The sequence below is a fragment of the Microcaecilia unicolor genome, chromosome 3, assembly GCF_901765095.1.
Source record: "Microcaecilia unicolor chromosome 3, aMicUni1.1, whole genome shotgun sequence".
Lineage (NCBI taxonomy): Eukaryota > Metazoa > Chordata > Amphibia > Gymnophiona > Siphonopidae > Microcaecilia > Microcaecilia unicolor.
Window position 1 is genome coordinate 531,365,354 of NC_044033.1, and position 26,005 is coordinate 531,391,358.

A 26,005-nucleotide genomic window follows, 5' to 3' on the forward strand; every position below is an offset into this window, starting at 1 on the left:
ATGCGGCTTACGTGGGGAAATGGAGGGTTAAGTGACTTGCCCAAAGTCACAAGGAGCTGCCTGTGCTTGAAGTGGGAATCAAACTCAGTTCCCCAGGACCAAAGTCCACCACCCTAACCACTAGGCCACTCCTCATGATCTGATTCATTTTAAATTTACTACTTTCTAGCTTCATTGTGTGTCACATGGAGGCCATGTTACCTAACAATTTCAATATCTGCCAAGCTGTGACCTGCTGGCTCTAGTGGACCTGGACCACATTGCAAACAAGGGCATCTGTGTGTCAGTCCAGGAGAAAGACCTGCCCTGTACTTTGTCTAGCAGGACTCCAATGAACTGTGATCATTAGACGGGGAGCAAGTGGAACTTTGGATAGTTGATAACGAACCCTAGTAGCTCCAACGCCCGAATAGTTCTGGATATAGATTCTTGAGCTCTTTCCTTTGATGACTGAGAGTTGACTCGGATTTCTGAGCCTTCTGCTGCCTCAGACAGGAGTAAGGGCTCTGGAACAGATGAGAAGAGCAAGAGGTAGGAGGGTCCCCTACATCTCAGAGAGTAGTAGAGTCACCTTTGACTTCCACCTGAAAACCTCCTGGAAGAGGAGGTTGCAGTGGGAGTATGCCGGGAGAGTAACCTTATGGTATCAGCATGTTTCTTGATGAGGACAGCAAAATCCTCCACCTTGTCAACAAAAAGAATTTTCTCAGAGGGGATATCCGCCAAGCTGCTCCTAAACTGCTGGTTCCAGTTTGGAAGCATGTAGCCTGGCAAGTCTGCACATTCCAATACCAATAACGAAAGCCCTGGACAACATATCAAAAACATCATAGTTGCCCATGCCATGTGATTTGACACTCTCGCTATTTGGCTACTAATTGGCAGAGTTTTGGAGTCTTCTCAGTTGGTAGTGTGTCTGCAAACTGCACCACTTTGTTCACCAAGGACTTCAAGTACATGCTCATGAAGGGCTGATAGGAATGTATGCAGGAAGAGAGAATAACGTTCTGATAAATCTTTCTCCCAAACAAATCCAAAGTCCAAGCATCTCTCATTGAGGAGCACCAAGCAGCGAGACATGGAGCTCTTGGTTCTTTTGAGAACAGATTCGACAACCACAGAGTGGTACAGCAGCTGCAGCTTCTCGAGTCCGGAAGCCTTTTGGCTTCTATACATAAAGTCAGCCTTCTTATGTACAGGCTGAAAAGGGAAGGGGATCTCCCACAGTCTCACTTGTACAGCTTTGAGGATACTGTGAATAGGTCCATTCACTGGGTGGTATATCAAGTGATGAACAAACATGGTCATAGCTTCCTTAGGAGGGGCATCAAAGTCAAAGATATCCTACACTTCTGACCTGGGTTCATTCTCGACCTCCAACTTAAAAGGGTTTACCCTCAGCCATCTCCATGATGAAACTAGCAAAGGAGGGCTCCTTAGGGGGGGTGGAGAGGAAGCTGACGGACATTTCAGAGATCCCAACCCCAAGAGATCTTCTCGCTCCTCCTCAGAAGCCCAGGAGCAGTCCAACTCAGAATTGGGATATTAAGCCTCTATCTAGTTCTCACTTACCTCGAATGACTAGGTCAGTAGGCAGGCTCAGATTGAGACCACCAAGGTATGGTGCAAGACCTGGACCTAGAGTGGTCTGGCCCTCCCCCCCCCCCCCCTCCATCACAAGGGGCTGTACACCAACATCATCTTGGCCAATACAGCTTCAGGAATTGGTGTCAATAACCTGTCAAGAATGAGGGCATGGGCCTCCAGTATCAGCTGGATCAACATCAGGTCCTACACTATCGCCCTCAATGCCATGGCATTAGTTCAGGTAAGAAGTCACCCAGCTCCTCCTTAACCATGGCTCAGATCCACTCCTCAGTGACAGACACCTGCAAAAGCGGGTGCTCAGTTGAGGTGATCAAGTCCACAGAAAGAATATGGGCCAAATCAGAAGCCTGGTCCTGGCCCAGTGGAGGCTAGAGCCCCAGTGCAAATTACTGGAAGGGGAGTGTCCCTCAAAGTACGAGTGCTTCTTGAGTGTCAGCGGCATTGATGCCCCAATGCTCCTCGCGCTGTGGTTCGGTTCAAAGAGAACCAATGCTTGTGCTTCTTGGTCTCTGCCCAATGCACCGCATTGAAGTCCCTCAGCACCAACGACAACAATACTAACTGCTTATGAGTCCTCAGTGCTGGATCAAAGGATGCTCAAATTCGATGGGCACTGCCAATGCTTGATGTCGAAGCCAGATGAGACCTCTTCAATGTCAAAGCATCCCCAGTGTCCAATGCAGCTCACGAGGCCACAGGAACCAATGCCTGTAAAGCCAATTTTGATAGACCAGATTTTTTTGGCGCCAAAAATATCTTTGCATTGTTTTCAACTTTTGATGGTTCTCTTGGACATCTGGTGACAGAGATTGCAAGAGAAAGCATCATGGTTGGGCCCCAAGCATGTCAAGCACCAATTATGTATATCACTTTTTAATATGGTTTATTAAACAACATTTAATTATTTTAAGCTAAGTTGAAGTTACTGTCATTTTTTTGGTCTTTGTTTAGTACCTAACGATTTTAGCGTGTTTAAAAAAATGTTTGAGCTAAAACACATAAAATAACGTCATTCAAGCAATACAATTAACAATGTGTCAGAATTTCGCTGTCACTGTAAATACTCAAAGTGTCCACCCCCAGCTTTAACACAGCTTTGTCAATCGGTCCCTGTGGCAGACAGTCCCAGATCAACTGAAGTGTTTCCTCGAGTTCAGCAATTGTTTGCGTATTTGGGTGGACACCATTAACAGTAAACTAGCACCTCCCCACACTTTTAAAAAGAAAATGGTAGTAACATAGTGCATCCAGTCAGATGGGTGGTTATGCTACAAAGTCTGTAATTTCACATGTTTAAGATAATCTCATTTCACTTGGCACAAATGTAGATAGTAACAACAAATAAAGCTGTGAATTTTCACACTGAAATTCCAAGTGATTCCTGAGAAAACAGCAAAAAACACTAGGGGGTTACTTTTTTTTGCTTCACCCTGTAGATGGCTGGGGCAATAGATGGAAAAACAAGAGGCTATACTGTAATGAAGAATGCACTGCCAAGCACGGCTACAGACGGGACTCAGACACCACCAAGTTCAGCAAGAGGAAAAGTAATGGAAGCAATGCTGAAGGAAAGGATAGTGAATTTCCTGGAATCCAATAGGTTGCAAGATCCGAGACAACATGGTTTTACCAAAGGTAAATCACACCAAACAAATCTGATTGAATTCTTTGACTGGGTGACCAGAGAATTAGATCGTGGACGTGCACTAGATATAATCTACTTAGATTTCAGCAAAGCCTTTGACACGGTTCCTCATAGAAGGCTCTTGAATAAACTTGACAGACTGAAGTTAGGACCTAAAGTGGTGAACTGGATTAGGAACTGGTTGACGGACAGACGGCAGAGGGTGGTGGTTAATGGAATTTACTCGGAGGAAAGAAAGAGGAGTAGTGGAGTGCCTCAAGGATCGGTGCTGGGGCCGATTCTGTTCAATATATTTGTGTGCAACATTGTCGAAGGGTTAGAAGGTAAGTTTTGCCTTTTTGCAGATGATACCAAGATTTGTAACAGAGTGGACACCCCAGAGGGAGTGGAAAACATTAAAAAGGATCTGAAAAAGTTAGAAAAATGGTCCTATTGTGGATTAAAAACTGGTTGAAGGATAGGAAACAGAGAGTGGGGTTAAATGGGCAGTATACACAATGGAGAAGGGTAGTTAGTGGGGTTCCGTGCTAGGACCGCTGCTTTTTAATATATTTATAAATGATTTAAAGGGATCACGTGATGCAGTGAGAGCAACGGCTGCAAAGTAGTTGTGCTCCGGGGCCCCCGCTCTTTCCTTTCAAGTTAACGGGAATCGGATCTCGCTGAGAAGCGGGGAGACGCTCGAAATCAGCGTACGAATAGTGGATGGACCAGTTCCTGGTTTCGATGCCGGCAGGATCTGCACGTAAGAACTCTAAAACTGAAAAAGGGAGAACCGCGACGCCTGACGCGGAACCCAAGATGGCGGCCGCAACAGTGGGATCTAATATTGAGTTCACGGAGCAACAAGTGGCCCAAATAGTCAAGGCGGTGGGTTTGGCCTTGGAACCAAGATTTGAGGCACTGGCGGGCCAAATGAGTAAGTGGGACACAGTAATAGCGGAATTAACGAAGCGAACGCTGGATTTGGAAAACCGCGTGTCTGCGACAGAAGACGCATGGAATACCGCCGAACCAAAGCTGAAAGATATGGCGCTTCAATTACAACAACAAAATGACAAGATCGAAGAATTGGAAAACAGAGCCCGCCGTTCTAATTTAAGGATAGTGGGCTTTCCTGAATCTGTTGCAGAAAGAAACCTGGGACCGATATTGGAAGCGTGGCTGAAACAAGAATTCGCTTTGTCAGACAGTAATGGTGCACTGTGCCTTGAGCGGGCACACAGGATCGGCAGACAGCAAGCCGACAAGGCCAGGCCCCGAGTTGCAATTGTGAAAATACATAATTATCTTCATAAGGAGGAAATCCTACGAGGCTATAAAGCGAAGCGAGAGACATTGAAATATGATGGCAACAGGATTTTGATTTTTCCAGACTATTCGGCCGGAGTTCAGGAACGCAGAAAGCGGTTTCATCCTCTGTGTTCTAAGTTGGCAGACAAGAAGATCCGTTTTATGCTGAGCTACCCGGCAGTCCTGAAAATCCAGAGAGACGGCAAATGGAATATTTTTGAATCCGTGGCAATGGCTTCAGAGTTTGTGAATAAGGACATTGAGGAGAAGAGGGAGGCTACCTGAAGACAAGTCGGGGTCTGGAATCAGATGTAAAGCTGGTGATCGTGGAATGAAAGATTTGATTCACTGATCTTGTAATGTTAAAAATGAGGTCATGTTTGCTGATATGCTTTATGTAACCGATGATGTTTTGCTGATGTTGAAAGTATTGGGGGGGGAGCGGGGGTCCTCGCATGTATGTGATTTCTGGGATGGGTTTAGGCTCATCACAAGCACGTGTTTGTTATAAGGGGCAAGGGCTAAGGGTGAGAGGGTGGGGAAGTTGGAAAGGATGGGCTAGGGGGGGGAGGGAAGACCTTGGGCAGAGGGGGGTGGGTAGGACGGGTAGGGAGGGAGAGGGGAGCAATGTAATATATCAAGGCTCTGAGTGTATGCAAGTGGGAAAGTTAAGGTGCTGGCACGGCGGGGGTTTGAGATTTATGAGGCTGGGGGGAGGGCTGGGCTCCCGGTCTCGAAACATATACATAAACATGATTCATAGGTGGGCTGTATAGACAACTGTCTCTTCCTCATGTAAGATAATATCCTGGAATGTGGGGGGGATTTCCTCCCCGATAAAGCGAAAGAAAATTCTGGCACATTTGAACCGGCTTCATGCGGATGTCGCTTGTCTCCAAGAAACTAGATTATCTGATGAGGAACATAAAAAGTTGGAGAGGACGTGGGTGGGGCGGATAGAATGGGCCTCCTCAGGAGCGCGTAGAGGGGGGGTGGCGATATTGTTTAGAAAGTCCTTGGTTTGTTCAGTTGAGAGGATTATGGCTGATGACGGGGGAAGATATCTGCTGGTGAAGCTCTGTTTGCAGGGCAGGGAGGTATACCTGTTATCTCTTTATGGACCTACTCCCCGGGAGCCAGGGTTCTTCCCTAGCCTTCTTAAGGAACTAGTACCATTTCAAGGAAAGACCTTAATAATTGCGGGTGATATGAATGCCTTGTTGGATCCTGCCCTGGATAGCACTGGAAGTAGAGCACAAGGGGCTTTGAATACAGGGGGGGGGCGGGGATCCTGTCGACATTTGTCACATCTTTAGGGTTAATTGATACTTGGAGGTCACTGCACCCGGAAGAAAGGGATTTTACTCATAGATCGAGGGCACATGGCTCTTGGGCACGTTTAGACCATGTGTTTGTCTCGGCCAGTCTTTTCTCAGAGATCTCGGAGGCACAGATAGAACAGGTGGTGATCTCTGACCATGCGCCGATATGGGTAGCTCTGGAGGCACCTGGGGACCGTCATCCCATAAAGCGTTGGCGATTTCCAAATCACCTAGTCAAAGACCCAGAGTTTCTTAAATACTTACAGGTGAAGTGGGATGAGTTCTCCCTTCATAATGAGCAGCACAGGGAGGACCCGAAGCTGTTTTGGTGCACAGCAAAGGCAGTTTTGAGAGGGGACATTATTCAGTACACAGCCACGAGACGTAAAAAAGTAGCGGCAAACATCATGAATCTAACTGGGCGGCTGCGACGGGCCAGGCGTGCATTATTAGAATCCCCTTCTCAGGTTAGTAGAGAAAATTATCTATCCTTACAAGTAACTCTCAATTCTTTGATCCATGAACAGACTAAAAGACAGCTGGTTTTTCGGAGATATAGGTTCTACAGGCATGGAGACCGTCAGGGTGGGCTTTTGGCCCGTATGGTAAAATCTTGGAAGGGTAATAGGACCATAGGAGCTCTAACAGATGCAAAGGGGCGAGTAACAAATCGCACAGAGGAAATTTTGCAGATATTTAAAGAATATTTTCAACATTTATACGCGCACAGGAGCCCCCCGAACAAAGAGGAGGTGGTAGCTTTTCTGGAAAGGGCAGGGATGGGAAAGTTTACTACGGAGGCACAAGAAGTTCTGGCTGCCCCCTTCCAACCTAAGGAACTGCAGACGGCAATAAAGGGGTTGAAATTAAATTCTTCCCCGGGGATTGATGGCTTTTCGGGAGAATTTTATAAAACTATGCAGCTTCCACTGTTGAGGTCATTGTTAGAGTATTATAATGCAGTGCTTGACACTGGAGAGTTCCCGCCACATGAAAATACAGCCCTAATAGTTATGCTCCTTAAACCGGGTAAACCATGAGAAGACCCAGAATCATATCGGCCCATATCACTGATAAATGTGGACATCAAGCTTTTATCCAAAATGATGGCGAATAGATTGATTGGCCATCTTCCAGGAGTGGTGAGTACGGCGCAGGTGGGGTTTGTCCCGAAGAGACACTCGGTGCTACACGTTCGCAGAATTTTATTGGCAATGGCCAAGAGTGTCTCTGGGGGGAGTCCCGCGGTGTTGGTCAGTTTGGACGCCTCTAAGGCTTTCGACAATGTGGGATGGGAATACCTTTTTTACTTATTGCAGTGGATGGAAGTGCCGGAAGGGTTCTGGAAAGCCATAAAAACATTATATACTGGAATAGGAGCACACATTGCAGTAAATGGGGGTAGATCGGACTGGTTTCCCATATGTAGGGGAACTAGACAGGGGTGCCCCTTGTCCCCTATATTGTTTGATCTTTTTCTAGAGCCCTTAATCAGAGTGTTGAACAGCTCTACAGAGGTGGTGGGGGTGGACATTGGCTCTGAAATAGTTAAAACGCTGGCGTATGCGGATGACATTGTGATGATGTTGTCGAATCCGCAGGTTTCCTTGCGGAAGGCTTTGTCTAAAATAAAAGAATTTGGCAGGCTTTCCGGCTTCTCCTTAAATCTACAAAAATCTTGTGCAATGGCCCTAGACGAGACAGTACAACTTGGGTGGAGGGGGGAATTTCCTTTGCGGTGGGTGGAAAGGGAATTGAAATATTTAGGTGTCCTTCTCCCCAGAGATTTAAAACGGCTTTACTCATGCAATGTCAAACCAATGATTGAGCTGACAAAGCGGAAATTGACACTCTGGGAGGGACTGCCACTGTCATTGTGGGGGCGAATAGCGCTTTTTAATATGCTGATTGCCCCCAAATGGCTATATTTATTTCAACAATTACCAGTATTTCTGAAGGGAACAGATGAAAAGAGTGTGAATCGCCTTCTTCAACGTTATCTTTGGCAGGGGAAAAGGCCCAGACTCCCGATGTCCACTCTCACATCGCCTAGGGATTGTGGAAAGATGGGCCTGACCAGTATAAAGACCTTATCGGTGGCATGTGGAATGCGACACATCAATGACTGGTTCCGGGGTACCTCTGAATTTTCTGTGACACAGGCGGAGGTTAGGTGGTTCCCGGGGTGGCATTTTAGTAGTCTCTTGCACGGGGGGAGAGGGATGCCTCCACACGCGCTAGCACATTATCCTTTGTTACCAGCTCTGAGAGCCACTTGGAGATGGATCTGTAGAAGACATCAGTTTTCGGGTAAGACCACGCCATGGTTGGCCATTTGTGATAATCCAGCCTTCCCTCCAGGTCAGGGTAGAGGAGTGTTTACACGTTGGGCAAGGAAGGGGTTAATATACTTATCTCATGTGCTCACTGAGGAGAGGAGGTTAAAGGCCTTTTCAGAATTAACGAAGGTGTTGGGGGAGGAGACAAGTCATCATTTTGCTTATTTTCAATTACATCATTACATTTCCTCCCTATGCTGGACGGACTTAACTGAAGACGTCCAAGAAGTGTTAGCAGAAATGTATTCCTTGGGGGCGCAGATGTCTGTGCCACTCAGGTTTCATCTTCAGCAATTGAGGGAAACATCGTCTGAGATAGATTATGCACGCTTGGTCCGTGGCTGGAGGGAGGACTTGAATTGTGAGGTGACTGAAGATTTATGTAAATCCTTTATAAAACAGTTATACTCTATGAGGATCTCGATTCCACAGAGGGAACGTATGTATAAAATCCTGTTACGAATGTATATACCCCCCAGGAGAGCTTCTAAGATGATCGCTACCTGTGATGGTTCTTGCCCCAAATGTGGAAGCGCCAATGCATCTTTGGGTCATATGTTTTGGCGCTGCGCACGAGTGCAACAGTTTTGGGGAGGGCTCTTGCAGGCGATAGATAGTCAGTGGGGATGTACAGTGGTGACAGATCCCTTAATAATCTTTTTCAAAAATAGTTACACTTCTCCTCCGCCAGCAGGATTTAAAGGATATATACAAATGGCTGTTTATTTTGGGCTCACATCCATTTTAAAATCCTGGACATCAGAACTGGGACCCTCTCTGGCATTTTGGAGATCTCAGATGATTGCCCAGATGAGAACAGATAGATGCCAGGTTAAATCATGGGATAGTGTACCTGGGCAGCAGTTTCGAATGCAATGGGAACCTTTATGGCTGACTTTGCCCTCACGGGGGAGAAGCTTCATATTGAATTTTTGACTGCACTCAGAATTATGCAAGGGAGGGGTAGGACGAATCTCGCTGTGTCAGATGGGTATAGATTGAGGATCACGTCACATTGTGAGGCCACTTGCATTGGATCAGGTCTTATTGCATGGCAAGGGTAGGGAGGGAGAGGAAGGCAGGCGGGGAGGGTTTAGGGTTCGTATTCTGACCATTCAGATGCCAGAACAAACACCACAGAGGCGACTTGTAGCCGAAGGGTCATAAGAGTGCAGGCCCTTCGCAGCATTGCACAATGAATGGCATAACAGTTCCTGCCAATAAGAAGTTGTTTTTTTTTTTTTTGTATAGTGGATACTAAGAGGTTAGGTATTGGGACACCGGCATTTGGGTTCTCTGGAGGAAATGGAGTAGTTGTATGTTGGCAATGTTGAAGAGTTATGAGATATATGCTATTAAAGGTATCTGAGGGTAGGGAAGGGGTGGGGTGTTGGGGTAAAAATGTAAAATGCATGGGAACATTGTTAGGAGTTAGATATATTATTTATGTGGTTTGATTTGTGATTATGTACAAGTTTTAAGATGCTCAATAAACAGATTTAAATATAAATGATTTAAAGATGGGTGTATCTAGCGAGGTAATTAAATTTGCTGATTACACAAAGTTATTCAAAGTCGTTAACGTGTGACAGGATTGTGAAAAATTACAGAAGGACCTTACGAGACTGGGCGGCTAAATGGCAGATGACGTTTAATGTGAGCAAGTGCAAGGTGATGCATGTGGGAAAAAAGAACCTGAATTATAGCTACGTCATGCAAGGTTCCACGTTAGGAGTTACAGACCAAGAAAGGGATCTGGGTGTCGTCGTCGATAATACACTGAAACCTTCTGCTCAGTGTGCTGCTGCGGCTCGGAAAGCGACTAGAATGTTGGGTATTATTAGGAAAGGTAAGGAAAACAGGTGTGAGGATGTTATAATGCCGTTATATCGCTCCATAGTGCGACCGCACCTTGAGTATTGTGTTCAATTCTGGTCGCTGCATCTCAAGAAAGATATAGTGGAATTGGAAAAGGTGCAGCGAAGGGCGACAAATGATAACAGGGATGGGACGACTTCCCTATGAAGAAAAGCTAAGGAGGCTAGGGCTTTTCAGCTTGGAGAAGAGACGGCTGAGGGGAGACATGATAGAGGTATATAAAATAACTAGTAAAAAAGGCCCGTTTCTGGAACGAATGAAACGGGCGCTAGCAAGGTTTTCCTGGGAGTGTGTATGTTTGAGAGAGAGAGCCAGAGTGAATGTGCGGGTGTGTGACAGAGTGAGACTGTCTGTGTGACAGTGTGTGTGTGAGAATGAGAGTGTGTGACAGGGCCCCCTCCCCTGTTCCTAATGCCCCTCACCCCGTTCCCTCCCCTCCTTTTCCTCGTCCTTCCCACACTTTGGGTTCCTTAAGGCTTTCAAAAGTCTATGTACCCCCGTGGCCCTAACACCCAGTATCCGGATACCCCACCGCTTTCCTCCTCACCCCTCCCCCGATGTAATACTTTCACGTCCTTCATTTTTTTTTTTTTTTTTTAAGTGTCCTATCTACCCTGTGTACAAATGCCCGGCATTCAGATTGTGTTCCTCTCGTAAATTTTCATTTCTTTCATTCATTTAGAACTTGCCCCCCCCCCCCCCCCCCACCCCTGAACACTTTTGGTTCCTTCAGTCTTTTAAAACTGTCCTATGTACCCTGTGTGCTAATGGCCAGCATTGAGATTGTTTTCCTGTCCCAAATTTGCATGTGTTTCAGTCATTCACAACTCCCCCCCCCCCCCTTCTCCAGTTTAACACTTTGGTTTCCTTCAGTCTTTTAAAACTCTCCTATCTACCCTGTGTCCTAATGGCCAGCATTTAGATTGTTTTCCTTTCCCAAATGTTCATGTCTTTCAGTCGTTCAGAACTTCCCCCTCCCCCATTTAACACTTTCAGTTCCTTCAGTCTTTTAAAACTCTCCTATCAACCCTGTGTCCTAATGGCCAGCACTCAGATAGTTTTGCTTTGCCAAATTGTCTGTCACTGAGGTCAGTGCTTGCCTGCCTAGCAGACCACTTCCGGCAGGCACGGTCCCAAGCACATCCTGTTGGAGGTGAGAATTATTATATAGGATGAGTGGAGTGGAACAGGTTGATGTGAAACGTCTGTTCACGCTTTCCAAAAATACTAGGACTAGGGGGCAGGCGATGAAACTACAGTGTAGTAAATTTAAAACAAATTGGAGAAAATTTTTCTTCACCCAACGTGTAATTAAACGCTGGAATTCGTTGCCGGAGAACGTGGTGAAGGCGGTTAGCTTGGCGGAGTTTAAAAAGGGGTTAGATGGTTTCCTAAAGGACAAGTCCATAAACCACTACTAATAATAAATGGACTTGGGAAAAATCAACAATTTCGGGAATAACATGTAGGAATGTTTGTACGTTTGGGAAGCTTGCCAGGTGCCCTTGGCCTGGATTGGCCGCCGTCGTGGACAGGATGCTGGGCTCGATGGACCCTTGGTCTTTTCCCAGTGTGGCATTACTTATGTACTTATGTAATTAAAATTCAACGCAAAGAAGTACAGAGTGATGCACTTAGGGAGTAGAAATCCAAGGGAGACATATATGTTAGGCAGTAAGAGTCTGATATGCACAGACGGGGAGAGGGACCTTGGTGTGACAGTGTCTGGAGTGGAGGAGTAGCCTAGTGGTTAGTGCAGCGGACTTTGATCCTGAGAAACTGAGATTGAGTCCCACTGCAGCTCCTTGTGACTCTGAGCAAGTCACTTAACCCTCCATTGCCCCAGGTACAAATAAGTGTATGCATATACTATGTAAACCGCTTTGAACGTAGTGGCAAAAACCACAGAAAGGAGGTATATCAAGTCCCATTCCCTTTCCCCAAAGACGACGAAAGTGTGACAAGGCAGTGGTTGTATAAAGAGAGGTGTAACCAGCAAAAGAAAGGAGGTGTTGATGCCCCTGTACAAGTTGTTGGTGAGGCTCCCACCTGGAATATTGTGTTCAGTTTTGAAGGCCGTATCTTGCTAAAGATGTAAGATGACTTGAAGAAGTCCAGAGGAAGGTGACAAAAATAATATGGGGATTGTGCCAAAAGACATATGAAAAGAGACTGGAAGATCTGAATATGTATACCCTAGAGGAGAGGAGGACCAGGGGAGATATGATACAGACGTTTAAATACTTGAAAGGTATTAACATAGAAACAGATATTTTCCAGAGAAGAGAAAATGGTAAAAGTAAAGTACTTGAGGTTGCGGGGTGGTAGACAAGGAGTAATGTCAGAAAATTCTTTTTCACGGAGAGGGTGATTGATGCCTGGAATGCCCTCCTGAGGGAGGTGGTAGAGAAAAAAAACTGTGGCAGAATTCAAAATGGTGTGGGATGAACACAGAGGATCTCTAATTAGAAAATGAATGGCATAAAAAAAAAAAAAAAACTTAAAGGGTTGCATATGGGTTTGCATGTCAAGTAGTGCTTAGATGACAGCTCTGGCTGTATCATCTAAGACACGTGCTGGGCTGGCTTGTATGGTCTGAGTGCCACATATAGCAATCCAGTATAGGATGGGCTGGAGAGAGCTTTGACGGAAACTCCAGTAATTTGGAAAATGAGGACAGTGCCAGGCAGACTTTTAGGGTCTGCATCCCGCAAATGACAAGACAGATTCGGATAGGCTTTGACGGCAACTCTAGCAGATGGAACGTAAGGACAGAGCCAGGTGGACTACTATGCTCTATGTCCCAGAAAGAACAAAGAAAGACCATGATCAAGTATATATCATCACTTTCATTACATAAGTACATAAGCATAAGCACTGCCACGCTGGGAAAAGACCAAAGGTCCATCAAGCCCAGCACTCCATCTCCGACAGCGGCCAATCCAGGCCCCAAGAACCTAGCAAAACCCCAAAATTTAATAACGATCAATGGACTTTTCCTTCAGGAATCTGTCCAGACCCCCTTTAAACTCAGCAAGGCCAGCTGCCGTCACTACCTTCTCCGGCAATGAGTTCCAGAGTCTAACCACACGCTGAGTAAAGAAAACCTTTCTCCAATTTGTTTTAAACCTACCACATTCTAATTTCATCTTGTGTCCCCTAGTTCTATTATTGTTAGAAAGCGTAAACAAACGCTTCACATCTGTCCGCTCTACTCCACTCATTATTTTGTAGACCTCTATCATATCACCCCTCAGCCGCCTTTTCTCCAGGCTAAAGAGTCCTAGCCTTCTTAACCTCTTCTCATAAGGTAGTCGTCCCATCCCTTTTATCATTTTCGTCGCCCTTCTCTGCACCTTCTCCAATTCCTTTATATTTTTTTTGAGATCAGGCAACCAGAACTGAACACAATACTCCAGGTGCGGTCGCACCATGGAGCGATATAACGACATTATAACATCCTCATGCTTGTTTTCCATTCCTTTTCTAATAATACTCAACATTTTGTTCGCCTTCTTAGCCGCCGCAGCACATTGAGCGGAAGATTTCAACGTCCTATCCACGATGACTCCCAGATCCCTTTCTCGGTCCGTAACTCCGAAAGCATGACCTAGCCGTAATTCGGGTTCCTCCTTCCCACGTGCATCACTTTGCACTTGTCAACATTGAACTTCATCTGCCATTTGGACGCCCAATTCCCCAGTCTCACGAGGTCCTCTTGTAATCTTTCACACACCTCCCGCAACGAGACGACCCTGGATAACTTTGTGTCATCTGCGAATTTAATTACCTCACTAGTTACTCTCATCTCAAGGTCATTTATAAATATGTTAAAAAGCAGCGGTCCCAGCACAGACCCGAGGGACCCCACTAACTACCCTTCTCCATCGAGAATGACCATTCAACCCTACTCTCTACTTCCTATCTTTTAACCAGCTCTTAATCCATAATAATACACTGCCTCCGATCCCATGACTCTCCAGTTTCCTTTGGAGTCTTTCATGAGACACTTTGTCAAACGCCTTCTGAAAATTTAGATATACAATATCCACCGGCTCCCCTTTGTCCACATGTTTGTTCACCCCCTCGAAAAAATGCAGTAGATTTGTGAGGCAAGACTTGCCTTCACTAAATCCGTGCTGACTTTGTCTCAGTAGCCCATGCTTTTGTATGTGCTCTGTAATTTTGATTTAATATAGAATTGAGAATGAATGGTAAAATTATGTCTTACCAAATAATTTTCTTTCCAATAGTACCAACAGATAGAATACAACGGGACTGTTTAAAATCAAGTGTAACCCTTGTGGTATTAATAAACAGATAAATCCAGAGACGAGTGGGTTATGTCTCTCTACTAGCAGGTGGAGATAGAGAGAACTTCAAAGGTTTACTATATGTGGACATGTGCAGCCATCTTAACCTCAGTATTGTCGATACCAAAGCAGTGGAAGATGAGAGAAGAAATCCAAACTGTAAGCCCTCTCCTGCCTCTAAAAAAGTCCACATAGGCTCCTCCTCCCCAGATCCTGCAGGAGGGAAACATCTGAAATAGGAAACTAGTCTGATGAGTGTCTTTTTTTTTTTTTTTTAACCACACCAAATGAAGCAACCTAAAAGAACTGAAGCAGAGATATGCGGGAAAAGGTTAAGCCAAAATCAACAAAGGGTGGGCCTCTGGATTGATCTGTTGGGACTAATGGAAAGAAAATTATCAGGTAAGGCATAATTTTAGCTTCCACAACGTCCCCACAGATCACTCCAGAGTCAAGTGGGATGTACCAAAGCAGTTCCCAAGTTGGGTGGGACCGCAGAAGCGCCACAAGATTAAGTGGCCAGAACTAAAAAGATCTCGAAATGGCAAAATCAGAGCAAGACTTAAGGCTCAGAGCATTCCCAAGGAAAAGATCCACGGAGAACAAGAGAGCCACTCAACCCTGGGAAATAGGAACAAGGCCAACGCTCGACATCCCGAGACAAAGCCAGGCCCGACGGACAGAGAAGGAGCAAGACTTGACGCCCAGAGGCAATGTAAGGCTCGACGTCCTGAAATGGACGGAGCAAGGCTCAACATTCAGAAATGGAGCAAGGCTCAACATTCAGAAATGGAGCAAGGCTCGACGCCCAGAGACGGAGCACAACTCGAGAAGGCGATGTCCCAAGACAGAACAAGGCTCGAGAGGAACGGAGCAAGGCTTGGCAAGGCACAATGTGCAGAGCTGTAGCAAGTCTCGATGAAGCTCAACAATGCTCGACGACCAGAGATGGAGCAAAGCCTGCTAATGCCCAACAAAGCTCAGCATCCGGAGAAGGAGCAAGGCTCGGTAAGCCCCGACAATGCTCGACATCCAACGACGGAGCAAGGCTTGACCAGGCTTAATGCCTAGAGACAGAGCAAGGCCTGAACAGGCTCCATACCCAGAGACAAATCAAGGCTTGACCCGGTTGGAAAAGCAAAGCCTGATAAAGCTCGATATCCAGGAACATGGCAAGGCTCATCGAGGCTTGACGCCAGAAGACAGGACAAAAGAGGCCGCACCGAGGCAGAGCAACAATCGACTCCCGGAGAAGGATCAAGGTCTGTCACACGAGGTGCAGGGGCAGAGCCAGTATCAACGCCCAAAGGCGGAGCAAGTATTGATGCTCAGAGGGGGAGCAAGGCTTGATGCCCAGAGGGAAAGCAAGGCTCAACACACAAAGACGGAGCAGCACACGGGTACAATTAGGGCTCAGCAACGTGGAGTAAGGCTCTAGGTCCACAAGTCCCGCCTCCCCGCCCCATGACAGAGCAAGGCCTGAGGAACAGAAGCGGAGAAATCTCAAGTTGCAGATAGGGCACAAGACCCTGTCTGCAAAGACAGAGGAAGCCCTGATGTCTTTAGACTGGGAAGGCTAGCTGACCAGAGGTAGCGCAAACCACCAGAATGGAGCATGAGCTAGCTTCGACACCCAGCAACAAAAGGATGACAACTGTCAGAAACCGTGATTGACCCAAAGGCTAGAGACAGACCAATGCCCCAACAGTCCGAGATGGACGGAGCCTCACCGAGAGAAGATGAAGCAGGCTCTTTACAGGGTAAGCCTCAGCACTTAGACACATGGAGACGGGCCAGAGGTTGATGTATGGTGACAGAACAATAGACCAGTACAGAGAGACAAGGCTCAACACCCAGAGGTGGAGCAAGGCTTGACAGGAGACATATATGTGCCTATAGATGGAGCCAAGCTCAACGTATGGAAATGGAGAAGTATCGACGAATGGAGATGCCGCAAGGCACAGCCCACAGGGACCGAGCCAAGACGTAGCTGACTCAAAAGACTACTAGATGAAGCCAGGCTCACAGCTGCCAAGGAAGGCTCTCCAATCCAAGATGACGGGAGGCTCGACTGCGAAAGACAGTGAAAGCTACCTACATCCAGGAGGGGCAGGTCAATAGCCCGGTGTGTAGCGATGCGCAGCAAGCCCCTGATGGAGAGAGGTCCAACCACCAGCAAAAAGGACAATCTGGGGTGTACCTCTATGAACAGCCAACATCCCATCTCATGCTATGCAGATGCACCAACACTCACTGAAATGGGGATCTGCCCTGAATTGGAGAAGAACATGCCCGCTGAGACAGCATAACCAAAAGACCCCATGAGATACACGCCACCTGCCAGAGGGAGCGATGCCTGCCGCAGATTCCAAGAGGAAAAGCAGGAAGGCAAACCAGATGCATTCAAACCAGTCCCACAAACGGGAGTCTGCTTCCAATCCACAGGCAAGGGAAGAGCTGACCAGCAAGAAAAAGGCAATCTCATCCACCAACAGGAAGACACCAGTGTCTTGGAAGAGAAAGAGATGAGCCCTCCAGCGGAAGAGTCACCAAAAACTCAGTATTCGCCGTCCACCCCAAGGTCCGGCCCCTCAAGGATCAACAGGAGTGCCCCCTGATGGGAAAAGAGGAAGAAGACAGCCTGCTGACATGGCAAGACGAAACACCACAGGAGCATAGCTGCGTGCCCACAGGTATCTCATCCAAGCCAAAGCAAGCAGGTGTGGCCGAACCAGAAGGCTGCGCAAGCCAATACAACACACCTAGACAGGAAAAACAAAAGAAAGGCAGGCTAACAGAACCAGCATGCCAACAACTGGCATCACCCCATCAAAGACCAGGAGACTCTCTAAACCACAAAAGCAGAGATACTCTGAAGGGTGTGATGGACCCCGAAAGGAACTATAGGAGAGAAGAATCCCTCACCGGAGAGGGAGCTCCCCTAAGCACCCCAGGAGAAACGAGAGGCTCTCAGGGAACCCTTGGGAACTACAATTCCAGGAAGGCCCTGGTAGTTCCCCACTCATCTCTGGATTGATCTGTGGGACGCTATGGAAGTGACTGTTTGGCAGGCTGGATGGACCACTCAGGTCTTTATCTGCCGTCAGTTACTATTCATTCCATTCAGTATTTGTATACCGCTTAAACTTAAGTGGTTTACAGTTCCATTTTACAGGTACTAATCTGTCCCCTAGTGGGATCACAATCTAAGCAATACATTGTATTACTGTTGTAACTAGGGCAATGGAGGGTTAAGTGACTTGCCCAGGGTCACAAGGCGCTGCAGAGGGAATTGAACCTGGTTTCCCCAGGATCTCAACCCACTACCGACCATCAGGAATTATCTAGGAATCGAACCCAGTTCCCCATGTCCACAACTCGCTACATTAATCATTAGGCCACTTCCTACGTGAAGGAATCCTGTGCAGAAGGAATGGATCCTCAGAAGCTTAGCCGAAATTGGGTGGTGGAGCTGGTGGGGGGAAGAGGGGCTGGTGGTGGGGAGGCGAAGATAGCGGTGGGCAGACTTATACGGTCTGTGCCAGAGCCGGTGGTGGGAGGCGGGGCTGGTGGTTGGGAGGAGGGGATGGTGCTGGCCAGACTTATACGGTCTGTGCCCTGAAAAAGACAGGTACAAATCAAGGTAAGGTATACACATGAGTTTATCTTGTTGGGCAGACTGGATGGACCGTGCGGGTCTTTTTCTGCCGTCATCTACTATGTTACTATGTTTGTGAGCCCACTAGGGACAGGAAAAATACCTGCATATAATGTGTACAGCACTGCATACATCTAGTAGCACTATGGATATGTTTAGTATTAGTGTGATAGCACATCTATAAACTCACCTCTACTGGGGTCCCAGTCTTTGTGCATTTCCACCATGTTGGCTGGTGTGCATGGAACAGCTTCAGGGGTCAATACCTCTGAATGTAATGTCAGTTCTACAGAGAACTCTTCTGAGTTGGAGCTGATGTTGTAATCCACAGAGCCTGAGGGTGTGCTGAAAAAAGAAAGGAGAAACGTTGACCACACAATTCTTTCCCAAGTTTCTCTGTTTGTTGCCATATGGTGGAACGGGATAGGAAGGACAAACTTACACAGAAAAGTCATTCTGATTCAGAATTTCTTTAAGTCTCTTCTGAAAGACTTTTTCACTTTCTGTCACTGGCAGAAATCCACGATCTTTAAAGATAACAAAGCACATCAATATCTTGCATATCAACATCAACACAAACCTATAAACTAGTTAAAAAAAAAGTCAATGAATGTTACAACTAAAATGCTCTCAAGTGTGTGTTATTAGGACAATTAGGCAGAGCAAGTATACAATAAACATTCAGGCTGAAATCATGGTCTGCAGGAGCAAAGGGAAGAAATATAGGAGAGACAGAACTGATGCCCAGACAATGGCTTCCATAACTTGTAAACTAAAATGAGAACACCAGGATCCTTGCAATGTGATGTCAAATGTGTTGAGTAGAATTTTACAATGCCCAGTTGAGGCACTGATGACAGGACACTATAGCGCAAGTATATAAAAGGAGTTCTTCCCAAATGCAGCGATGCAGATAACTCTCTGACTCAGGTGCACAGTAGGTTCTTTATGCACCTTGGGAAGCTGGTGGACTGATTTGAGAGGACTCATTCTTCTCTCGACGCCGCTGCCTTTCATCCTCCCATATAGCATGTATGCCGGGATTCCTTCCAATCTGAGCTGCAATCAAAGAGAACAATTTAGGAATGTGATGAAGAAATGCATCTTATTTTCATACTTGCATAACCTTCCCCTCAATAATCATTACTAAAGGATGGGAATAAAGAAAAGTTGCTTACCTATATCAGACATTTTCTGTAAACAGTGGGATTGATAACGCACAAAAGTGGATGATGTTATTCAATGGTGCTAGAACAAACAGCTCTTCCAAAGTTCGAGCATGTGCAGCCCTTTCCTGCATGCAAAAGTCTCTTCACTCAGTTCCATAGCTCAAGAAATGCAACGCTCTGGGAGAAGGAAGGGATTGCATGCCTGATCAATCCTGCTGTCTAAGGAAAGCATCTGTTATATGTGAGAAATAATGATTTTCCTGTCAATAAGCAGGATTAAGTAACATACAAAAATGGGTGACTCCCAAGCTCAGTGTTGCTCAATTCAGTTAAACTTGTCCATTGTCAAGAGCAGACGTCAAAGAAAGATGCAAGAGCTTCCAATGTTACAAAGACAACTTGGCCAACACAGCTCAACCTAATGCACTTTCTATGATTGTGGGCTGGTTCAAGCAGTAGTGTGTCCAGAACACAATTATCCATCTCCTTTGCTGGTGACATTAGATGTCACTGCTTTGTACACTAAAGTTCCTCAGATTGCTGCTTGGATGCTTCTTGAACACTCAGATGCCATGGTATCTTTGTTGAATGAGATGACTAAGTTAGTCATATGCAATTATTTTTTTTCTTTTTGAAGATCAGTTTTTTCATCAAATTAAAGGGGTGGCCTTGGGGGCTACTGTAGCCTCCACGGTAACGTGTCTCTATATGGCTCAATATGAGGAATTGTTTGTGTATCTTTTCCAATATTATTCGAAGGTGGTGGGGTGGCTGTGGTATATTGATGACATTCTCCTTATTTGGAAGGGGAGCTTGGCCAAACTGCAGCAGTTCATTGAATACTTTAGGGACCCTAATATTAAATTTATCCATCATGTGGGGGGTTCCAGTGTGAACTTTTTAGATATCAATATTCAATGGACCAATGGTCAGTTTGTTACCCGGTCATATTGTAAAGATACTGACCGTAAAGCGAAAGCTACATACCTGTAGAAGGTATTCTCCGAGGACAGCAGGCTGATTGTTCTCACAAATGGGTTACGTCCACGGCAGCCCCTCCAATCGGAGATCTTCACTAGCAACAGCGTTTGCTAGCCCTCGCGTGCGCATGCACAGTGCGCATGCGCGACCGTCTTCCCGCCCGAACGCGAGCGTGAACGCCAGTCCAGTAAATAGCAAGACAAGGGAAGACACAACTCCAAAGAGGAGGCGGGCGGGTAGGTGAGAACAATCAGCCTGCTGTCCTCGGAGAATACCTTCTACAGGTATGTAGCTTTCGCTTTCTCAGAGGACAAGCAGGCTGCTTGTTCTCACAAATGGGGTATCCCTAGCCCCCAGGCTCACTCAAAACAACAAACATTGGTCAATTGGGCCTCGCAACGGCGAGGACATAACTGAGATTGACCTAAACTTATTCAAGTAACTGAGAGTGCAGCCTGGAACAGAATAAAAATGGGCCTAGGAGGGTGGAGTTGGATTCTAAACCCCGAACAGATTCTGTAGCACTGACTGCCCGAACCGACTGTCGCGTCGGGTATCCTGCTGAAGACAGTAATGCGATGTGAATGTGTGGACAGATGACCACGTTGCAGCCTTGCAAATCTCTTCGATAGTGGCTGACTTCAAGTGGGCGAGCCCAAAGCCACATTCTGACGGCCTCCTGACACAGGGGGCGAGATCCGGTGCCCCCCTGCTTGTTGATGTAATACATGGCAACCCGATTGTCTGTCTGAATTTGAATAATTTGATGGGACAGCCGTGCTGCCCGTCTCGTCTTCCGCCAGGGTCGCTGTACTCATATTACCCCTCTCCTCAAGTCGCTTCACTGGCTCCCTATCCATTTTCGCATCTACTAACCTATAAATGTATTCACTCTGCTGCTCCCCAGTATCACTCCACACTCGTCCTTCCCTACTCCCCTTCCCGTGCACTCCGATCCATGGATAAATCCTTCTTATCTGTTCCCTTCTCCACTACTGCCAACTCCAGACTTCGCTCCTTCTGTCTCGCTGCACCCTACGCCTGGAATAAACTTCCTGAGCCCCTACGTCTTGCCCCATCCTTGACCACCTTTAAATCTAGATTGAAAGCCCACCTCTTTAACATTGCTTTTGACTCGTAACCACCTCACTTCTACCTACCCTCCTCTCCTCTTTCCTCTACACATTAATTGATTTACATAGTAACATAGTAGATGACGCCAGAAAAAGACCTGCACGGTCCATCCAGTCTGCCCAACAAGATAAACTCATATGTGCTACTTTTTGTGTATACCTTACCTTGATTTGTACCTGTCCTTTTCAGGGTACAGACCTACTACTACTACTACTACTATTTAGCATTTCTATAGCGCTACAAGGCATACGCAGCGCTGCACAAACATAGAAGAAAGACAGTCCCTGCTCAAAGAGCTTACAATCTAATAGACAAAAAATAAATAAAGTAAGCAAATCAAATCAATTAATGTGAACGGGAAGGAAGAGAGGAGGGTAGGTGAAGGCGAGTGGTTACGAGTCAAAAGCAATGTTAAAGAGGTGGGCTTTCAGTCTAGATTTAAAGGTGGCCAAGGATGGGGCAAGACGTAGGGGCTCAGGAAGTTTATTCCAGGCGTAGGGTGCAGCGAGACAGAAGGCGCGAAGTCTGGAGTTGGCAGTAGTGGAGAAGGGAACAGATAAGAAGGATTTATCCATGGAGCGGAGTGCACGGGAAGGGGTGTAGGGAAGGACGAGTGTGGAGAGATACTGGGGAGCAGCAGAGTGAGTACATTTATAGGTTAGTAGAAGAAGTTTGAACAGGATGCGAAAACGGATAGGGAGCCAGTGAAGGGTCTTGAGGAGAGGGGTAGTATGAGTAAAGCGACCCTGGCGGAAGATGAGATGGGCAGCAGAGTTTGAACCGACTGGAGAGGGGAGAGGTGACTAAGTGGGAGGCCAGCAAGAAGCAGATTGCAGTAGTCTAGACGAGAGGTGACAAGGGTGTGGATGAGGGTTTTGGTAGAGTGCTCGGAAAGAAAGGGGCGGATTTTACGGATGTTGTAAAGAAAGAAATGACAGGTCTTGGCGGTCTGCTGGATATGAGCAGAGAAGGAGAGAGAAGAGTCAAAGATGACCCCAAGGTTTCGAGCTGAGGAGACAGGGAGAATGAGAGAGCCATCAACAGAAATAGAAAACGGGGGGAGCGGGGAGGTGGGTTTGGGGGGGAAAATGAGAAGCTCGGTTTTGGTCATATTTAATTTCAGGTGGCATTGAGACATCCAGGCAGCAATGTCAGACAAGCACGCTGAAACTTTGGTTTGGATGCAAGGTGAGATATCAGGGGTAGAAAGGTAGATTTGGGAATCATCAGCATAGAGATGGTAGGAAAAGCCATGGGATGAGATTAATGAACCAAGGGAAGAAGTGTAGATAGAAAAGAGGAGGGGACCAAGAACAGAACCCTGAGGTACGCCGTCAGGCAGAGGGATAGAAGTAGAAGAGGATCCACCAGAGTGAACACTAAAGGTGCGGAGGGAGAGGTAGGAAGAGAACCAGGAAAGGACAGAGCCCTGGAATCCAAGTGAGGACAGGGTATCGAGAAGTATGCTGTGATCGACAGTGTCAAAAGCAGCGGAAAGATCAAGAAGAATGAGGATGGAATATTGACCTCTGGATTTAGCCAGTAATAGGTCATTGGAGACTTTAGTAAGCGCAGTTTCGGTTGAGTGGAGAGGGCAAAAACCAGATTGTAATGGGTCAAGAATAGCATGTGAGGAGAGAAAATCAAGGCAGCTTCCCAACCACCAGCCCCGCCTCCCACCACCGGTTCTGGCACAGACCGTGTAAGTCTGCCCAGCACCATCCCCATCTCCCAACCACCAGTCCCGCTTCCCACCACCGGCTCTGGCATAGACCGTATGTCTGCCCAGCACCATCCCCGCCTCACGCCACCGGCTCTGCCACCCAATCTCGGCTAAGCTCCTTAGGATCCATTCCTTCTGAACAGGATTCCTTTATGTTTATCCCACGTATGTTTGAATTCCGTTACCGTTTTCATTTCCACCACCTCCCGCGGGAGGGCATTCCAAGCATCCACTACTCTCTCCGTGAAAAAATACTTCTTGACATTTTTCTACGTTTGGGAAGCTTGCCAGGTGCCCTTGGCCTGGATTGGCCGCTGTCGTGGACAGGATGCTGGGCTCGATGGACCCTTGGTCTTTTCCCAGTATGGCATTATGTATGTACTTATGAGTCTGCCCCCCTTCAATCTCATTTCATGTCCTACCACCTTCGCATCTCTGGAAAAGGTTCGTTTGCGGATTAATACCTTTCAAATATTTGAACGTTTGTTTGTTTGCTTTATTTTTGTCTATTAGATTGTAAGCTCTTTGAGCAGGGACTGTCTTTCTTCTATGTTTGTGCAGCGCTGCGTATGCTTTGTAGCGCTATATAAAAGTGCTAAATAGTAGTAGCAGTAGTAGTAGTTCCAGACCGCTCGCAACTCCAGGAGGTTGATCTGTAAACCTTTCTCCTAAAGGGACCAACTCCCTTGGGTGTGAAGCCCATCGACTTGAGCTCCCCACCCCAGGAGAGACGCATCCGTCGTCAGCACCTTTTAAGGCTGAAGAATTTGGAAAGGACGTCCCAGAGTCAAATTGGACCAAATTGTCCACCAATGGAGGGACTGAAGAAAACTCGTGCACAGCAGGACTACGTCCTCTAGGTCCCCAGCAGCTTGGTACCACTGAGACGCTAGGGTCCATTGAGCTGATCTCATGTGGAGGCGGGCCATGGGAGTCACATGCACTGTGGAGGCCATGTGGCCGAGCAATCTCAACATCTGCCGAGCTGTGATCTGCTGAGACGCCCGTACCCAGGAAACGAGAGACAGAAGAGCGTCGGCCCTCGCTTCCGGAAGGTAGGCATGAGCCGTCTGAGAGTCCAGCAGAGCTCCTATGAATTCTAGCTTCTGGGTTGGAAGAAGATGGGACTTTGGATAATTTATCACAAACCCCAGTAGCTCCAGGAGTCGAATAGTCACCTGCATGGACTGTAGAGCTCCTGCCTCGGATGTGTTTTTCACCAGCCAATCGTCGAGATAAGGGAACACGTGCACTCCCAGTCTGCGTAGAGAATCCACCACGACAGCCAGGCATTTTGTAAACACAGAGGTGAGACCAAAGGGTAGCACACAATACTGAAAATGCCGTGTTCCCAGACGGAATCGAAGATACTGTCTGTGAGCTGGCAGTATCGGGATGAGAGTGTAAGCATTCTTTAAATCCAGAGAGCATAGCCAATCGTTTTCCTGAATCATGGGAAGGAGGGTGCCCAGGGAAAGCATCCTGAACTTTAGTCGGACCAGATATTTGTTCAGGGCCCTTAGGTCTAGGATAGGACGCATCCCCCCTGTTTTCTTTTCCACAAGGAAGTACCTGGAATAGAATCCTAGCCCTTCCTGCCCCGGTGGTACGGGCTCGACCGCATTGGCGCCGAGAAGGGCGGAGAGTTCCTTGGCAAGTACCTGCTTGTGCTGGAAGCTGAAGGACTGAGCTCCCGGTGGACAATTTGGAGGTTTTGAAGTCAAATTGAGGGCGTATCCCAGCCGAACTATTTGAAGAACCCACTGGTCGGAGGTTATAAGAGGCCACCTTTGGTGAAAAAATTTTAACCTCCCCCCGACAGGCAGATCGTCCAGCACGGATACTTGGACTTCGGCTATGCTCTGCTGGAGCCAGTCAAAAGCTCGTCCCTTGCTTTTGCTGGGGAGCTGCTGGGGCCTGTTGAGGCGCACGCTGTTGACGGGAACGAGCGCGCTGGGGTTTAGCCTGAGCAGCAGGCTGGCGGGAGGGAGGATTGTACCTACGCTTATTAGAAGAATAGGGAACAGTCCTCCTTCCCACATAAAAACGTCTACCAGTTGAGGTAGATGCTGAAAGCGCCCGGTGGGAGAATTTGTCAAAGGCAGTGTCCCACTTGTGGAGTTCTTTTACCACCTGTTCGACCCTGTCTCCAAAAATGTTATCCCCCCCGGCAAGGAGCATCCGCAATCCGCTGCTGGAAGCATCACCACACCTTGAGCAGCAGCCCTGGACGCGACATCAAAAGAATCGTAAACACCCCTGGCCAGGAATTTACGACATGCCTTCAGCTGCCTGACCACCTGCTGAAAAGGCTTGGCCTGCTCAGAAGGGAGCTTGTCCACCAAGTCCGCCAACTGCCGCACATTGTTCCGCATATGAATGCTCGTATAGAGCTGGTATTATTGGATTTTGGAAAAGAGCATTGTAGAATGGTAGGCCTTCTGCCCCAAAAAATCCAAGGTTCTAAAGTCATGGCCCGGGGGCGCCGAAGCGTACTCCCTAGAACTCTTGACCTTCTTAAGGCCAGATCCACCACACCAGAGTCATGGGGCAACTGGGTCATCATTAACTCTGGATCCCCATGGATCCGATACTGGGATTCAATTTTCTTGGGAATGTGGGGATTAGATAAAGGCTTCGCCAAGTTTGCCAGCAATGTCTTTTTGAGGACATGATGCATGGGTAAAGTGGACGATTCCTTAGGTGGCGAAGGATAGTCCAAAAGTTCAAACATTTCGGCTCTTGGCTCATCCTCCGTAATCACAGGGAAGGGAATGGCCGTAGACATTACCCGGACAAAGTCCGAGAAAGACAGACTCTCAGGAGAAAGCTGCCTTTCAGGAGAGGGAGTGGGATCAGAGGGAAGACCACCAGATTCCTCGTCAGAGAAATATCTCGAGTCCTCCTCTGCTTCCCACGAGGCTTTGCCCTCGGTATCGGAC

The 26,005-nt window shown here is 47.1% G+C and overlaps 1 protein-coding gene across 2 annotated transcripts in view; it reads right to left on the minus strand.

The window, feature by feature from the left end:
* Window positions 1–26,005, minus strand: part of REV3L (REV3 like, DNA directed polymerase zeta catalytic subunit) — a 567,479-nt gene that overhangs the window by 397,357 nt on the left and 144,117 nt on the right. For both annotated transcript variants that reach the window (XM_030199216.1, XM_030199218.1), the window contains exons 7-9: window positions 19,011–19,115; window positions 18,499–18,583; window positions 18,247–18,401 (exon numbers count right to left, since the gene is read on the minus strand). In XM_030199216.1, the coding sequence (XP_030055076.1) occupies window positions 18,247–18,401; window positions 18,499–18,583; window positions 19,011–19,115 (345 nt within the window). The remainder of the gene's footprint in view (window positions 1–18,246; window positions 18,402–18,498; window positions 18,584–19,010; window positions 19,116–26,005) is intronic.